At 31.9% G+C, this 16920-nt stretch overlaps 3 protein-coding genes across 3 annotated transcripts; all 3 read right to left on the bottom strand.

Annotated features, from left to right (window-relative positions):
- Window positions 1-100: 100 nt before the first annotated feature.
- SAPINGB_P002227 (uncharacterized protein) lies at window positions 101-1483 on the bottom strand (the record flags this gene model as incomplete). Its single annotated transcript, XM_031996946.1, has 1 exon — window positions 101-1483. The coding sequence occupies one exon, from the start codon at window positions 1481-1483 to the stop codon at window positions 101-103; it is 1383 nt and encodes a 460-aa protein (XP_031852837.1).
- A 575-nt stretch (window positions 1484-2058) lies between these two features.
- SAPINGB_P002226 (uncharacterized protein) lies at window positions 2059-3786 on the bottom strand (the record flags this gene model as incomplete). The annotated part of the gene is made up of 1 exon (XM_031996945.1): window positions 2059-3786. The coding sequence occupies one exon, from the start codon at window positions 3784-3786 to the stop codon at window positions 2059-2061; it is 1728 nt and encodes a 575-aa protein (XP_031852836.1).
- Window positions 3787-5390: 1604 nt separating this feature from the next.
- SAPINGB_P002225 (uncharacterized protein) lies at window positions 5391-7118 on the bottom strand (the record flags this gene model as incomplete). Its single annotated transcript, XM_031996944.1, has 1 exon — window positions 5391-7118. One exon carries the CDS (start codon window positions 7116-7118, stop codon window positions 5391-5393), a length of 1728 nt encoding a protein of 575 aa, XP_031852835.1.
- Window positions 7119-16920: the final 9802 nt, after the last annotated feature.

Below are 16920 nucleotides of genomic sequence, written 5' to 3'. Positions count from 1 at the left end.
TGTTTTTTTAGGTGTTTGAAAATATTTGATTTTTATATTTGATGAGAATTTGATGAGAGTTTACCGGGACGTGTCCCGGGGTGGAAATGTTTGTTTGTCTTTACCAAAACTTCCAAGGCTCCCAAACATCAACAACGGTATCCCCACCATCAACCACAAAGTAGAACTTGTGCATGGCTGCAATGATACACGCATGTTGCGGGTACAATGCAACCTTATCACCCAACTTCCATGGCTTGAGTTCAGCCTCGGACTCAGACCCAGTTACGGGACCGACACGCTCTAAAATTCCATGCTCCTGCGAAACTCTAGAAATGACCCAACCTGTTGTAGAAGCTTCCCAAGGAACCCGTGCACGCGCAAGCCCACGAGCCATTTCGACTTTTGAAGGATCACCATGCCCGGGTTCTCTGGTCAACGCCAACACACCAGCATTCAAAAGATACTCGGGGCCACCAGATACTCCGCGCGTCGGGTAATAACCTACAGTCTCTGCCTGAAGCCAGCATGCCACATCATCGAGAGCAGCCAGTGAGGTAGAGACTTGCTGAAGATCGAGTGCAACAAAGTTGCCAGCATGTAACTCTAGTGTATCATCAGCGTGCAGACCTGTTTGAGCAAGAGCTTGAACATCAGGGTGGGAAAGTGCATGGGCAGTAGGAGTAGCACCAATGGAAAGTAAAAACGAGTGAGACTCTGACTTTAAAATAGTGCGTGCAGAAGTCGCCGCTCCGGTAACGGCACCAAGCTCGCGAGCCAAGTGTTGTTGAACAGCAGCAAGATCCCAAGCATCATAGCTCATTCCTGCATGGGCATAAAATCCACGGAGAGTCGCCAATGGCGAAGATTCAATTTCTTTGATGAGAGCCTCGAACTCTGGGGTGCCCACGCGAGCACCTGCACGATGCTCATCTGCATCAATCTTGACCACAACTTGCCAAGGGGAATCATCTGGGATAGCTGCAGTATCAATGAGCTCGAGTTGACCGACATCGTCAACAAATAGCGAAAGATTAAATCCAGGAATAAGAGCAGAGTATTCTTTGCGAAGAGCAGAAAGCTCTGGGAGGTGAGAGCGAGACACAGGAACACCGTAGATGATGTCTTTGAGGATTCCCTCCTGGACTAGAGCCTTTACGCCGCGGATTTCCGCGAGTGTGGATGCCACGACTGCATCAAACTTAGGAAGATCAGCCACAGCCAAATCGTGCGCCGGTCCATTAATTGAGTATCCAAGTGCAGCACGTGTAACTTCCAAGGACTTGAGAGTCTTGATATGTGGACGGAAAGTCAGTGTCCGAGTCGGGTTGGCCGTAGTTGCTAGGGCAGCGGCAATGGACGGGTCCGCGACCTTCGTCAGCATTCGGCGGACATTATTAGCTACACGGGACTTGTCGACGATAAAAGCTGGGGATGGAAGAGAATTGGCAGGCTTGCCGATGTATTCCTTGGCTAGTTTGAGATCAGAAAGAGCAGCAGACATTTGTTGAGTTTGTTTATGATTAGAGATGAAGATAGGATTTGAAAAAAAAAAAAAAAAAAAAAAAAAAAAAAAAAAAAAGATGGGATTTTTAAAAGCATTAAGTTGTGTCACCCCCACTCCTTCTAAGTTTAAGCGCCATTAATATGATACTCGAGTTGCCGGATTGTCCGATTAGCCCTTACAATAATAAGAGCGCCGGCCATTGATTTTTAGGAATTGGAAGTGGGAATTATCGAGAGTTGTATGAATGAAGGACATTTGGAAATCTTATCAAGAAGCATGCACCAAAGGTGTCTCCGATTGGCTGGTGGGGATTTCTTTTTTTTTATTTTTAGAGTTTTTTTTGTTTAATATAGAAATTTGATCTTCACCACCAAACCAGCTAACAACCCCCACACATTAAAAATATTTAAAAATATGATTTTTATTTTTTATAAACAAAAAGAACGACTAACAAAAATTTATATATATAAAGACATCAAAAAAATATTAAAACTAATAATCCATCAGTGTATCGAAAGTTGAGAAAGTGAGTAAAATATGGTTACATGCAAAGAGGGATATATAGTACTCGCTTAAACAACCTTGAGCTCTTCCTCGCTAGACTGGCCATTTTCCTGGGCCACTCTGGCCTCGTATCTTTGCTTGGCAATATCGACTTCGCCGTGGTACTTCTCGCAAAGTTCCTCAAGAGTCTGGCGCTTAGTCTCAGGAATAAGGAGAGTAGTACCAATACCGCAAAGCATGAAGAGAGCAAAAATCTCCATGACGTGGTTAAGCCAACAGTTATCTTGCTTGGGACACTGGTGGTTAATCAGAGGACCCAAGACACACTGGGCAATAATGGCACCAACCTTACCGGAAGCAGCAGACATACCGTGGGCAGTGGATCTGTAACGAGTAGGGAAAATCTCACCAGGAACAATGAAAGTGGTGGTGTTAGGACCCCAGTTGCAGAAAAGCTGACAGAGAATGTAAAGAGCGAAAAGACCACCACTGGGAAGTCTGTGGTAAGCAAAACCGATAATGCAAAACAAAATAGTCAAAATAGTGAAACCACAAAGCTGAATGATTTTACGACCAACGATATCAAGAGTAGCGACAGAGAACCAGTAACCGGGAATGGCACCAGCGCAGGTCAGAATAATGTTACCAACAGCAATGTTGTGCAAGTTCTTGTGAATGTTCTTTTGACCAGCGAAACCAATAGCACCAAGAATGACTGAGTTGTTAAGACCGAGACCATAGTAAGCAACATCGAGGAAAAACCAAGAGCCGGCAGTACCAAGGAGAATTCTTCCGTGTTTCCATTGTCTGAAATGAGCCCAGAAATCCTTCCAAGAAGCTTTGGGGGGTTCGTAAGATTCATCATGGTTAGTTTCAACACGGAGATCCTCAACGCGGTCATTAGGAGCGTCACCAATAGCACCAGAAGTAAACTGTTCAGCATCAGCAGCAGCCTTTTCAACATCCTTGGAAACATCGAAAGTGTAACGGGGGGTTTCAGGAATAGTGAGACGGAAGTAAAGGGCACCCATGGCAGGAACAGCACCGAAACCAATAAGAATACGCCACATTTGATCGCAGGCCTTTTGGCATCTGTCGTCACATTCGGCAACAGAGTTGGCATAGTCAAGAGAGTGTTTGTAACCAGCAACGCAAATGACAGTAACGATACCACCAATGAGCTGACCCCAACCTTGGTTGGCAAAGACAGCACCCATAATGGCACCTCTCCACTTGGTAGTAGCAAACTCAGAAGTAATAATGGAAGAGAGAGGGTAGTCACCACCGATACCAATACCCATGACAATACGCCAGAATACAAGAACACCAACAAAGGCAACAGCATGAGAGTGACCAGTCATAGTTTGACCGATAGTAGCAGCAATGATAATCATAAGTTCAACACCGTAAATTTTCTTACGGCCAACAGCATCAGCCAGCCAACCAAAGAAGAGCTGACCGATGACAGTACCGACAGAAGTGGAGACCTTGATGAGGGTGGAAGTAGGAGAGGGGATTTTACCGTTATAGTGAGTTCCGGCACCCCAGTAGACGTAGGCAAAGATGGAAGTGGCGATGTTAATGGCGAAAATATCGTAAGAGTCAGTCATGAAACCAATACCGGCGACACAAATGGCACGGACGTGGTACCAACCAAAGGAAGCGTTGTCAATCTTTTCGAGAGCGAGACGGCGACGTTCATAAGGGTCGGTGATGTGAGCAAAATCGTTGACATAGTTGTGGAAGGCGGCGTTACCACCTTCGGTCTTGATGCCATCTGCAGTGACAGCAGCCATTGTTTAAAATTGAAGGCAAGAAATAGAAGGAGAAGGGATTAAAGAGAGAATGGAAAGAAAGAGGATAAGTTGTAAACTTCTCTTGCTGGTGGATATGCTAGTGAAAGCTAATGAAGAGAGAGAGATAGAATACGAAGAAGTATAAAAAAGGAAGAGAATAAAAAAAAATTTTTGGCAAAAACAAGGAGAATTGGATTGTTATTTATATTGGAGTATAATTGATAATAATTGAGAATTAAGAAACAAGCGAAAGTAATTATTGAGATACCACTGGGATTTAAGTCCGGCATACAAAAAAAAAAAAAAAAAAGAGAAAAAGAAAAAGAAAAAGAAAAAGAAAAATGTTAAGGGTACACATACTATAATTTTTTTTTATTTTTTTTTATTTTTGAGTAGTAATGGCCATATAATGAACTTCTATTTCTTATAGAACACAAGTATTAGTCCGACCATCACGTTTTGATTTTTGTATTAGGAGGGGTCGTAGTTTGTTGTATAAGGGATTTAGACGAGGATATTTTTACGAGACGGTTAAAGGAATTGAAAAGAAATGTATGTGTGTGATTGAATGTACTAAACTTTTGGTATCTTTTTGAAATTTTTACTCAACTTTTTTTTTATTTTTTTTATATTTATTTTTATTTTTATTTTAAAAATAAATTATTTCTTTTCCACTAGGATGTTCTTTCAATCAATAATAATACTTTAGTACTACTAATACTACGGGAATATCAGAAAGAAATGAAATTTAAAGTTTTATTTTTACTCTGATAATTATCAATCATTATTATTTTATAAATTTTATAAATATTTTTTCATCAATATGAAAAAAGCCCATAGGAATTTTTTGTTTGTTAGTTATTTTTTTTTTTTGGGTGGCCCATTGTTTCTTTCAATATCAGATTTTTTTTTTTTATCTCATCATTTTGAATTTTTTTTTTTTTATTTTTTTATTTTAATTTTTTTTATTTTGGTCCTTCGACGAAATCGCGCATTGGGAAAAACGGGTACTAATTTTGTGTCAAAATCAAAATCAAAATCAAAAATAAAACTTGGCTTTTATAAAAATGATCTTGGCAAAAGACCATTAATCAGTTATTAGAAAGGTGATCAACATAATAATAAATTTGCGCATAATAAATAAATAAAAATAAAAAAAAAAAATTTTTATAAATAAAAATAAACATTTGATCCGAATTCTCCGTTTTTTTTTTTTATAAAATCTTGTGTTTTTATCGAAAGAAAAAAAAAAAACACATTTTGGCAAAATATCATTTTTTTTTCTTTTTTTAATTTTAATTTTTTTAATTTTTCAAAAATCTGCCTATCATAGCCTGGGGTTGATGACCGTGCCCTGGGAGTTGCATCTAAGGTAATCAAGCTAGTTTCCAAATTAGGAAATATGCAAAATCAAAATACTATTCTTTCATTTTATTATTTTTAAAAAAAATATTATTAGAGACAAAAAAACTATATATAAATTTATATTAAAACATTCATTAAAAACAACAATCCCCAATCACTGAGTTCTAAAAAAAATATGCAAAAAGAGTGAAACAGAAAATAATCAAAACTTTTTTTTTTCCTTATCCTTTCCCCTTTCTTTAAACCATCTTCTCATTGCTGCCATCATCAGAAGCAACAAGATTGGCTTGGGCTTGCTGGTACCGCTGCTTAGCAATATCAATTTCACCATGGTGCTTCTCGCAAAGTTCCTCAAGAGTCTGGCGCTTAGTCTCAGGGATAAGGAGAGTAGTACCAATACCGCAAAGCATGAAAAGAGCAAAAATCTCCATGACGTGGTTAAGCCAACAGTTGTCCTTCTTGGGACAGTTGTGGTTAATCAGAGGACCCAAGACACACTGGGCAATAATGGCACCAACCTTACCGGAAGCAGCAGACATACCGTGGGCAGTGGATCTGTAACGAGTAGGGAAAATCTCACCAGGAACAATGAAAGTGGTGGTGTTAGGACCCCAGTTGCAGAAAAGCTGACAGAGAATGTAAAGAGCGAAAAGACCACCACTGGGAAGTTTGTGGTAAGCAAAACCAATAATGCAAAACAAAATAGTCAAGATAATGAAACCTAACAGCTGAACAGGTTTACGACCAACGATATCAAGAGTAGCGACAGAGAACCAGTAACCGGGAATGGCACCAGCACAGGTAATGATAATGTTACCGACGGAAATGTTGTGCAAGTTTCTGTAAACATTGGTTTGACCGGCGTAACCAATAGTGGCGAGAATGACAGAGTTGTTAAGACCGAGACCATAGTAAGCAACATCGAGGAAAAACCAAGAGCCGGCAGTACCAAGGAGAATCTTTCCGTGTTTCCATTGACCAAAGTGAGCCCAGAAGTCCTTCCAAGAAGCTTTAGGGGGTTCATACTCCTCCTCGTGGGTAGCAGTTTCGCGAAGCTCATTTACATCAGCATCAGGAGCGTTACCAATGGCACCTGAAACAAATTGGCCAGAGTCGGCAGCAGCCTTTTCAATATCACGGGAAACGTCAAAAGTGTAACGGGGGGTTTCAGGAATGGTAAGACGAAAGTAAAGAGCAGCAATGGCAGGGACAGCACCAAAACCGATAAGAATACGCCACATCTGGTCACATGCCTTTTGGCATCTGTGGTCGCACTCAGAGTAACCCTCAGCATACTCAAGAGCATCTCTGTAACCAGCAACGCAAATGACAGAAACAATACCACCGAGAAGCTGACCCCAACCTTGGTTGGCAAAGACAGCAGCCATGATAGCACCTCTCCACTTGGTAGTAGCAAACTCAGAAGTAATAATGGAAGAGAGAGGGTAGTCACCACCGATACCAATACCCATGACAATACGCCAGAATACCAAAACAGCAACAAAGTTAATAGCCTTTGACTCACCCGTCATAGTTTGACCGATAGTAGCAGCAATAATAATCATGAGTTCAACACCGTAAATCTTCTTACGGCCAACGACATCAGCAATCCAGCCAAAGAGAAGCTGACCAATGACAGTACCGACAGAAGTGGAGACCTTGATGAGAGTTTGAGTGGAGGAAGGCATTTTACCCTTGTGGTCAGTGCCGTAACCCCAGTAGACGTAAACAAAAATGGAGGTAGCAATATTAATGGCGAAAATGTCAAAAGAGTCAGTCATGAAACCGATACCGGCGACACAAATGGCGCGAACGTGATACCAGCCAAAGGAGGCATTGTCAATTTTTTCGAGAGCGAGACGGCGACGTTCATAAGGGTCGGTGATATGGGCAAAATCGTTGACATAGTTGTGGAAGGCGGCATTGCCACCGGATGTTTTGATACCTTCTTGAGTAACTTCAGCCATTGTTGGATGGTTATAGAAGAATTGTTGATTCTCTAAAGGTTTGTGTTGAAGATGTTGAATTGATATAGAGATAAAGAAAAAAAAAAAAAGGAAAGAGAAAGAAAGAAGAAAAAAAAAGAAGAATTATTGGGGAGGGAAAGGCCAGTTATTTATATTGCTAAGAGATATAGTAGACTTTTTAAGAAAGAGTAATAGATATCCGGAATAGAATTTTTTTTATTTAATATATTTATTATATTTATTATATTTATTTATTTTTGGTATAAGAATCCGCTTGGATAAGTTTTACGCCAGGTCTTTCCTATTGGTTTGTATTTGAAGTTTTTAATTTTTTTTTTTTTATTTTTTGCTCTAAAGTGGTTATTTTTTTTTTTTGTTTCTTTCTTTATTATTTATTTCTATCTGTCTTTCCTATTGATAATCACCAATCTTCGATCTATGTGGTTTATATTTGATGATTAGTTTTCTTGAGATTATTTATGTCCATCAGATTCATGCCAATAACTAGCCAAGAAAAAGTCAATGTTTCTTGTTTTATATATATATATATATATTTCTTATAAATAAATAAAAAATCTCTGGGCTTGGTGATGATGAATCTTTAAATGCCTAGAGATTTTTTTTTTTTTAAAAAAAAAAAAGCTTTAAGGGGGGAGGAGGAAGAAGAAGGGAGGCAAAGGAAAAAGTAAAGAGCACTGCAATTGTTGCTACCGTCGGAAGACCAAAATGCAACGAAAATTTAATCAAAAATAAATAAAAAAAAAATAAAAAAAAAAAAAAAGTCTACGCGAGCTTTGGTGGAAGTTCTTGGCAAAATGGCCCAAATGGTAGAATATGATTGTGTAAATTCTTATTATGTATTTAGTAAAAAATTAAATAAAAGTTTCTATATATATTTATATTTTTTTTATTTATTTCAATTAAAATTCTTCGATATAACAAGTTTCTTATTGTTTGCGTATTTCAATGTTATGGGAAAAATCTACAGTTTAATAAAAAAAAATAAAGACCCTTGAAATTGTGGGGGAGATATCACAAGTATATATATATATATATATATATATATATGTTGACTAAACTACTCATCCTCATCTCCAACATCTAACTATAAAAAAAGGCTCTTTTAAAATTGAAAAGATTTAAACATTAATTTAAGCATAATCATAGAGATTTCTATACCCTCTAGATACTGCATTTTTTAAATTAATACCAATGGATCATTTCAAAAAAAAAAATAATATATATATATATATATATATACCGTGTTTGAAGTATAACTATTAAAGAGAAAAGTCTGGTGGTGGTAATGATATTATTATTAAACAAAAAAAAAATACCAACGGAAGATCACCTCCATATACATACACTATCCATTGTATATTTTTACATCTGGCCATTTCACATACAAAAAAAAAGCTTCTGGAAGAAGAAACGGACTTTTCTTTTCTTTTCTGGTTTTTTTTTTTGTTTTTTCTAACTGGCACTTCTGGTGGATTATTATGGCGGGTCCTTGCTATGCACGTTTTGAAGTCTGTGGTTTTGCAATGAATAAAATGTCCTACTATTATAATACAAATACAAATACTAATAAAACTTCTTTTAAAAGTTCTTGTTGTAGTTGAACCTTTTTTTTTTTTTGCACGTGGGGAATATGGTACTAAACGGCGCGGCGTTTTTACGTAAATTTTAATTCTTTTTTTTTTTAATTTTTTTAATTTTTATTAAAGACAAGGCTGATTGATCATCAAAGGATATTTTATGTATTTTTTTTTTAATATTTTTACGCAATACAAATTCTCATCACATCACACATACAAAAAATATCGGACAAAATAGTTTCAAGTCTTTGACTACTTGGGGAATGATTAATTTGTATTGTAAAGTTTCAATAGCTAAACTTTTTATTGAAAAAAAAAAATTAAAAAAAGAAAATTTAAAATTCAATTTTTTCTTATTCATATTCTACTTTAATGTTTCTCTTTACTCTTTACAATTAATTAACTTTTATATATATATTCAATCAATTCTTAAAAGGCGACAGCAATTATGGTGGCCGGAGGAAGAAACAAAACGTGTGTGTTGTTAGTTGAGTTTTTAGCGAGCAAATAGAAGCGCACAAAATCAGCACACGTTTATTTTTTTTTTTTTTAAACTGAAGATATCAAAATTATATAAAACGGGCCAAAAAAAAAAAAAATTTTTCTTCTATTAACAAAAAGTTAAAAGTCTAAAATAAATAAATAAAAAAATTTTTTTTTTATTTTTAATTTTACTTATTTCTCTTGTACACTGTCAATTGTACCAAAAACAAATATTATCCTATTAAACTTCCTTGTTTACATCAAAGTTTTATATAGTTGAAAGGCTTTTTTTTTTTTTTTACTTTCTTTCAAGTAGGACTTCCAATTAAGATGACCTGCGTAACATAGGAAAAAACTTTCTTCTTGGAAGAAGAAGAAGAAAAAAAAAAATTTTTTTTAGAGATTGCTTTTTTTTTTCATTAAAAATACATCATAGAAATACTTAAAGAAAAAAAAAAAAAATTAAAAATAAAGTCCCTACATTTGTATCCGCATGGATGGACCCATTGGCCATTGTCTTTTTAATAATTGCGATGATGGCAAATGGGCTTTAGTAGAAATAAAATTATTCTTTATTTCTTTATTTCTGTATTTCCCTTCCTTTTCCTTTAGCCCCTTCCCCCTTTTTTTTTATATATATTGTCACCATCAAAATGGGATATTGATGGCGATGATTCTGGTTCGACTTTTTTTTTTCTATTTTATTTTCCAATTTATGCTTACATAGATGTTTAATATATATATATATTTCTAACCTACTAAATGAAACCGGACAATTCCATCAGTTCCTTAATTTTTTTTTATATTGTATCAATTATAAAAAAAAAAATAAAAAAAAAACATCTTTAAAATTTTTAATGGTTGATGATGATGATGATTCATTGTTAGTTTTTTTTTATTTTATTTTTTTTACGCTTATTAATAATTTCCCCCACCTTCTCGACGGTTTTATGCCAATCGTGGGCGCACGTTTTTTTTAAAGTTTTTTTTGGTCAAAATGTACGGCTGAAATATCCCAATATTACATATTTACTTTTTTTTTTTCCCCCCCAGACGGAACTTGTTAAAAAAAAAAAATAAATAAATAAATATATCAACACTGCATAGTTTTTTTTTTTTTTAAGTCTGGTACTATACACACACACACATAACTTTAAGAATTAAAAAAAAAAAAAAAATTTGACATTGAAAAAAAAAAATTTTTTTTTTTCCACACACAATTCGGAAATACAAATCTAGTAAATAAAGCCCGAAAATATTAATATAAAGGTAGAAATAAAATTGGAAAAAAAAAAAAATTTATTTTTAAACTTAGAAAATTGTTAGTAATAAGGTGCATGAAAAAAAAAAATGAAAATGAAAAAAAACGTGGATTAAAGAAGAAATTAATCACAATCTCTCTCTCTTTTTTAAACCAATTGGCAAATTTTATCTGGTCACACGCATTAGAAATCACTAAATACAAGTCTAGTTTAGTCTGTCTATCAATCAATCAATCAAAAGTTGTAAATTATAAAGAAACATGATAAATTACTACAATTAAATCAATTAAACAAGTATTATTCTGCAAAAAAAAAAAAAAAAAAAAGTAAACTTTGACATTTTTCTAAATACCGGAATTTCAATTGCACATGTATTCTTTCTTCTATAGTTAGATACTATACATTACTTAAATAAAAATACTAATTAATTAATCATCAATATTGATTATTTCTATTCATTCTTAATTGAATTAGAAAAGAAGCAATTTGAGAGACATGGTTACTACTACTACTACTATTATTAAATACCTTCTTACATAGGAAAAAAAAGAAATTTTTTCAAACTAGAATCAAAACTCTCCAATCCTCTGGATGTGTGATGAGCCCTTTAGCTTACATTGGATCATTTCCCTTCATTAGTATCGTCATAATCATCATCATCATCATCATTATTATTATTATTATTATTATTGTTGTTCCTGTGGTCATATAATATAAATTCCCCTTTTATTTGAAAAAAAAAATAAAAATAAAAATAAATAAATCAACTTGGAAAACCCATCCATTTGGATCGGTTTCATTTATTTATTAATTAATTTTTGCTTTTTGTTTATTGTCGAATGTTTAAAGAATCCCTATTTTTTTTAATCTATTAAAAATAATTCAAAGTTTACATCCTTTTTTTTTTTGGTACACAATTAATTAATTAAATAAAAAAAAGTTGAATAGTCTACATCAAACTTTATAATATTAATAATGTGAAAAAAAATACTCCTCTTCAATAAGCTTTAATTAAGCTTAGAATAAAGAGAAAAAAAATTTGTGTTTATTTTCATGTCATCTGTGGCGTATGAAAAATTTTGAAAAATTTTTAAAAAAAAAAAAAACAGGTGAGCTAGTTAACAGAACAAGGACTTGAAAAAAAAAAAATTAAAAATTAAAAGTGATATTTCCTTAGTCAAAGTATCTTTTTTTTTCAAATACTAATCCTTTTTTAGAAATATTCCCAACGATGAGATGCCTTTCTTTCTTTCTTTCTTTCTTTTCATTTTCATTTTTAGTTTTAGTTTTCCTTTTCGTTTCAGTCTTAGTCCTCTTGTGATCCTCTTTAAATAAACCCACTCAATTTTTTTTTTCGGGTTCCCTTTTGAAATTGCCCTAAAAGTGGTTCAATTTCTTATATATATATATTTCTTTTTTTTTTCATTTTTGTAGTCCGCGTATAAATTTCTAGCTTACAAACTCAAGGTACGTATATGGTCAATGTAAAAATATTTTACTCCATGAGAATAAATAAGTGTGTCAACTAGGGGAATAGACTACAGAGTATATAGGATACACTCCATACTTGCCTTTTGTTTGTTTGTTTTTTTTTTTTTTTACAATTTCTTACAAGTATCTCTAGGTGTATGTATATTCAAGTATCTAAATAGCATCAATGAAATTTAGGTATAACAAAAGAAAAACTGGTCATATTTTGTACTTTTTTTTATTGAATTTTTTTTACGTATATTATGAATCATCATACAAATTAATACTATGGTACTATTATTCAATATATATATATATATATATATTTATTTCTATTTCTTTAAAGAAAAGTTTAATACGCAGTTTTGGAACAAGTTTAAATAGAATAATAAAAAAAAAATAATATAATAATATAATGCATCTTATTTTTAGTTTCCCTAAAGTAAAAGTGATACTATTTCAATGATTGACATCATTGTCCGATATTGCCCTTTTTTATTTTATTTTTTTTAAATTTTTTTTGACAGGAATAAAATAAAAAATAAAATAAAAAAAATTCCCCAAAATATGCCCTAAATAGGGGGTAGGTTAACATTTATTGGGTTGTTGTTACTAATACTGGAGACAGACATGAAAAGTTTTCTATGACGTTCATTCATTCATTTATTCATTAATCAATAATCACTTACTTACTTAATTACTCACTCACACGCATAAACCACCAATGAGAAATATTAAGAAATAATAAGAAAATAATAAAGGCAAAAAAACACTTCTTTTTTTTATTTTTTTTATTTTTTTATTTATTTTAAAATAAACATAATCAGAAACTAGTTAACCAAATTGTAACCATTCATTACTAGCCACTTGCCACAAATTTTGTTTATGGAAAAGAGGGTTTTGTATATTTGTGTGTTTGTGTGATAGCCCCAAAATTAACTGATTAACTGGTTAACTGGTTTTTTTTTTTTTTTCAACGTCTTTTTTTTTTCTATGCGCCAAGAATATACTTTTTTTTTTTTATTTTTACAAAGTAAGAACTAAAAGATTTTATTTACAATTACAATTATCATCAAAATACAAAAAGTAAATTTATTTAATTCATTAATTAATTAATTAAAAAAAAAGTATCACCATTGGAATAGTTAAAATAAATTATTAATAAAAGATATTTGTCCGAAGCATTTAAAATCACGAGAATAACATCTAATAAGAAAAAAAAATATATATTTTTTTATGTCCGTTTTCTTTTCTTAAATGAAAAGTTCCGTGTTGACAAAAAAAAAAAATTCCATCGTTAATACTCCAATCGCATAGATAGATATATATATCAACCTCTAAAGTTATTTTTTCTTTTCGTCTTGGCCCGTCATGAGATTTTAAGGTATTTATTTCAACATTAGTCCATGATCCGCGTTGCCGAAAGCTTCTTGGCCTAATTGTTTTGATGTGAATATATTTAAAACAAAGATCTTTATTATTTCCAGAATGTTTAGTTTCCGAGTGATCCGTCTTCAATAATTATAATAATCCATCTTGTTTTGTTCTCTCTGGGCGCCGAGACTTTGAAAAAATAAAAAAATATATATATCAAAAGAGCAACATTCAAAGTCCCTTGCATGTTTTGAGTTTTTTTTTTTTTTTTTTTACAATCGTAAATTTCACCAGTGTTGTTGGAAAAAGTTTTGGTAGAAAGGCGAAAATGGGTATTTAGCGGGACTTTATTAATGCCGAGAGAATATTAACAATGGGAAGTGGCATGTAAAAGCCAAGGCTTTATTTAAATAAAAAAAAAAAAAAAAAAAAAAATAATAAATAAGAAGAAGAAAAAAAAAATGAGAGGAATAGTTAAGTTTGGTATAAGCCTAGCAAAGCCAAGTCCTTATTGGCAAGGTATTGGCATTGTGAGAATGATGATATTGGCACAGAACAATGTCTTGGAAAACGTGAGATGGTATTATGTTTAGAAAAAAAATAAAATAAAATAAAATAAAATAAAAAGAAGAGGGGACACGCAAGAAGTATTGGCACAGATAGTTGCAACAGTTGAACAATAACTACATCAAATATGGGCACATAGAAGTTCAAAAGATCTCTCTTTTTTTTATTATTCTTCTTCTACTTCAATTCTTCGATTCTTTCCTGCTACTTCATCTCTTGGCGAAGAAGAATAGACGTGTTAATAACAAAAAATAAAAATAAAATGGGCCAACTCTTGGTATATCATGTAGGGTCGAAGTAAGAAAATATCAAACTCTTGTTAGATGGTTTAATTTTTTTTTTTTTTTTTTTTTTTTTGGATGGTTGTGGTATTAAACTATTCATATGGTAAATTTTTTAATTTTTTATTTAAAAAAAAAAAAACTAAAGATTAGAAATTTTTTATTCTCTACACATAACAAAACAAAAAAAAAAAAAAACCCCTTTTCTTTGGAGGATTGAAAAATTATCTGAGACTGACTGCGCATATTGTAGCACAGAAAGTTCTTTACACTATTTCATGACATCACGGCTTTTATCATAAATACTTTAAAAGTACTTCTAACAAGCACATGTTTGATTTAAAGATTTCTATTGGTTCATTTATTATTATTATTATTATTTTTTTTTTTTTTTTTGGTAATGGCCATATAACTTTAAAATAGAATTTACATAAACTGATTGCTCTGATTTTTTTTTTTTTTTTTTAAGTCCAAACACGCGCAAGTTTTCCAAAAGGGTTTTAATGCGTCAAAAGAAAATAAAAAAAATTAAAAAAATACAAAGATCGGAAAAAAAAAAAAAATTATTAGCACGGCTGATATATACACACTGGCTGGCTGCTTAAAAAAATATTTTAATATTTTTTTTAAAACAAAATAAAAGTAATTTGGTGGACAACATTTTAAGCCAATCAAATGTTTAAGATAGCCCACGAGGGTGCATCCATAGGTTCTGGATGTTAGACTTTTGTCTGGGGGGGATGGAGGTAATATATGTAAAGAGACGACCTCAAAGGGCCAAAAAAAAATAAAAAATAAATAAAAAATAAATAAAAAATAAATAAAAAAAAAAGAAATTGATTATCAAAAGTGTAGTAGTAATAGTAGTAGTCTGTTGTAAAGCTGCTTCACACTGAGCTACTCTGAGAACCTTTAGGCCGGTTGTAAATCAGAAAAAAAAAGCTGCCATTTTCTCAAGATAAACAAACAAAATATATCATTTTAAGGCTTGAGAGGGTGTTTGATTCAAATTCAAATATTTGTAATTAATTTTTTTTTTTTTTCATTTCATTTTATTTATTCATTTATATATAAATCATATTGTCTTTCAAGTTAGTTGTAAATTCATATAATTTTTTTTTATATTGTTTTTTATAGAAAATCGTTTGATTCTTGCTTTGTATCTTCCCCCTTCCCCCAGTATACTTCTTGCTGTCATAACTTGTTGGTTTTATTTTTATTTTTATTTTCATTTTTTTTATTCTTCTTTTTTTGATAATAAATGGCTGCCAACTACTATCATTACTCTGCTGAACCTGACTACATCTGACTACACTTGGCTACACCTGGCTACACTTAGATACATTTGGATACAACTGGCATACAAAAAAAAAAAAAAACAATTTTTTTTTTTCCTTCTGCTACCAAACCTAATGTCGGCTTTGCTGTTGCATTTGGGAGCATATCCGGAGGGCCTTTTCTTTCAATCTCTCTCTCTTTTTCACTTTTTTTTTTTTTTACTTGTAAGAAGAAAAGAAAAAAAAAAAAATTTTTTTCCGGCTTTCTATATCCTCAGGTTGTTAGTGTAGTATATAGTATATATTGGTATATACAGTATACAAAGCTTGTAGTACTTTTCCTCCCACCAAGTTTCCCCAGGTCTTTTATTTAATTTTTATTTTTTTAAGATGTAAGCAAAACTGAGATTTGAGAGCAACAAAAACAACTTTGGGATTAAATTTTTTTTTTTTTTTTTTTACTAATATTGGTTGGTAAATGAGACTTAGAACATGCTTCTTTTTAAAAATCAACAAGTAAAAAAAAATTTTTTTTTTTTTTCTTCTTCTTTTTTTGCTTGTAAACTTAACCAGCTCCGGATGGGCTACAAAGGTTTCTCGCTTGGACATGCAGAGAATGGAACCCTTTTGATTTCATCTTCTTAAGAGAGTTTGTAATTTATTTATTTTATAATTTATTATTATATTGCAAAAAAAAAACTAAAACTCATGATCATATAATGATTGATAACTTAATCATGATTAAGTTATTAAGCTTTATCGTTCTTTTTTTGTTTTTGTTTAAATAAATAAATAAATAAATAAAATAAAATAAATGTGACCCTTTTTTCATAGTGATGATGACTTCTATACTTCTACCAGAAACGAAAAAACCTCCTCTCCTTTTACTCTCTTTTTTGCACCATCTTTCTCTCTAAAGGCTATTTTATTATTATTATTATTATTATTATTATTATTATTATTATTATTATTATTATTATTATTATTATTATCTTTATACTATATCAGTCATTTAATTATACTGATCTATTATGCTGCTGCACTGATAGATTTCATTTTCACGGATTGTGCAGTATATATACAATGCGCGCAAACCCCACTACTCTTTTCAGCCGATCTAACTGCTGCTGTTGCTGCTGATGCTGCTGCTTCAAAGTGCTGCTTTCTAGGAGGCCTCCTTGCTGCTTCTTTTTTGATTGTAGTTTGTAATAATAATTATATATATATATATATATTTTACTTGTTAAAACAATCAATCTCCAATTACAATTAATTACAACAAAAAAAAAATAAATAATAAATTATCTATACTGAGATAAGATAGTGATTTTGTTTTTTATTAAAATATCTAAAGATAAATCTTTTGTATGGGTTTACTATTGTTTTTATCTTAACAATTGAACAATAATAGATTTTTTTTTAAAGAACCAAAAGAAAAAAAAAAAAGAAAAATACTTTATTAATATATATATATATAAATTTTTTCATTC

Source organism: Magnusiomyces paraingens (genome assembly GCF_902498895.1).
Source record: "Magnusiomyces paraingens strain CBS 517.90 genome assembly, contig: contig2, whole genome shotgun sequence".
Classification (NCBI taxonomy): Eukaryota; Fungi; Ascomycota; class Dipodascomycetes; order Dipodascales; family Dipodascaceae; genus Magnusiomyces; species Magnusiomyces paraingens.
This window is presented reverse-complemented; position numbering and strand designations above follow the sequence as displayed.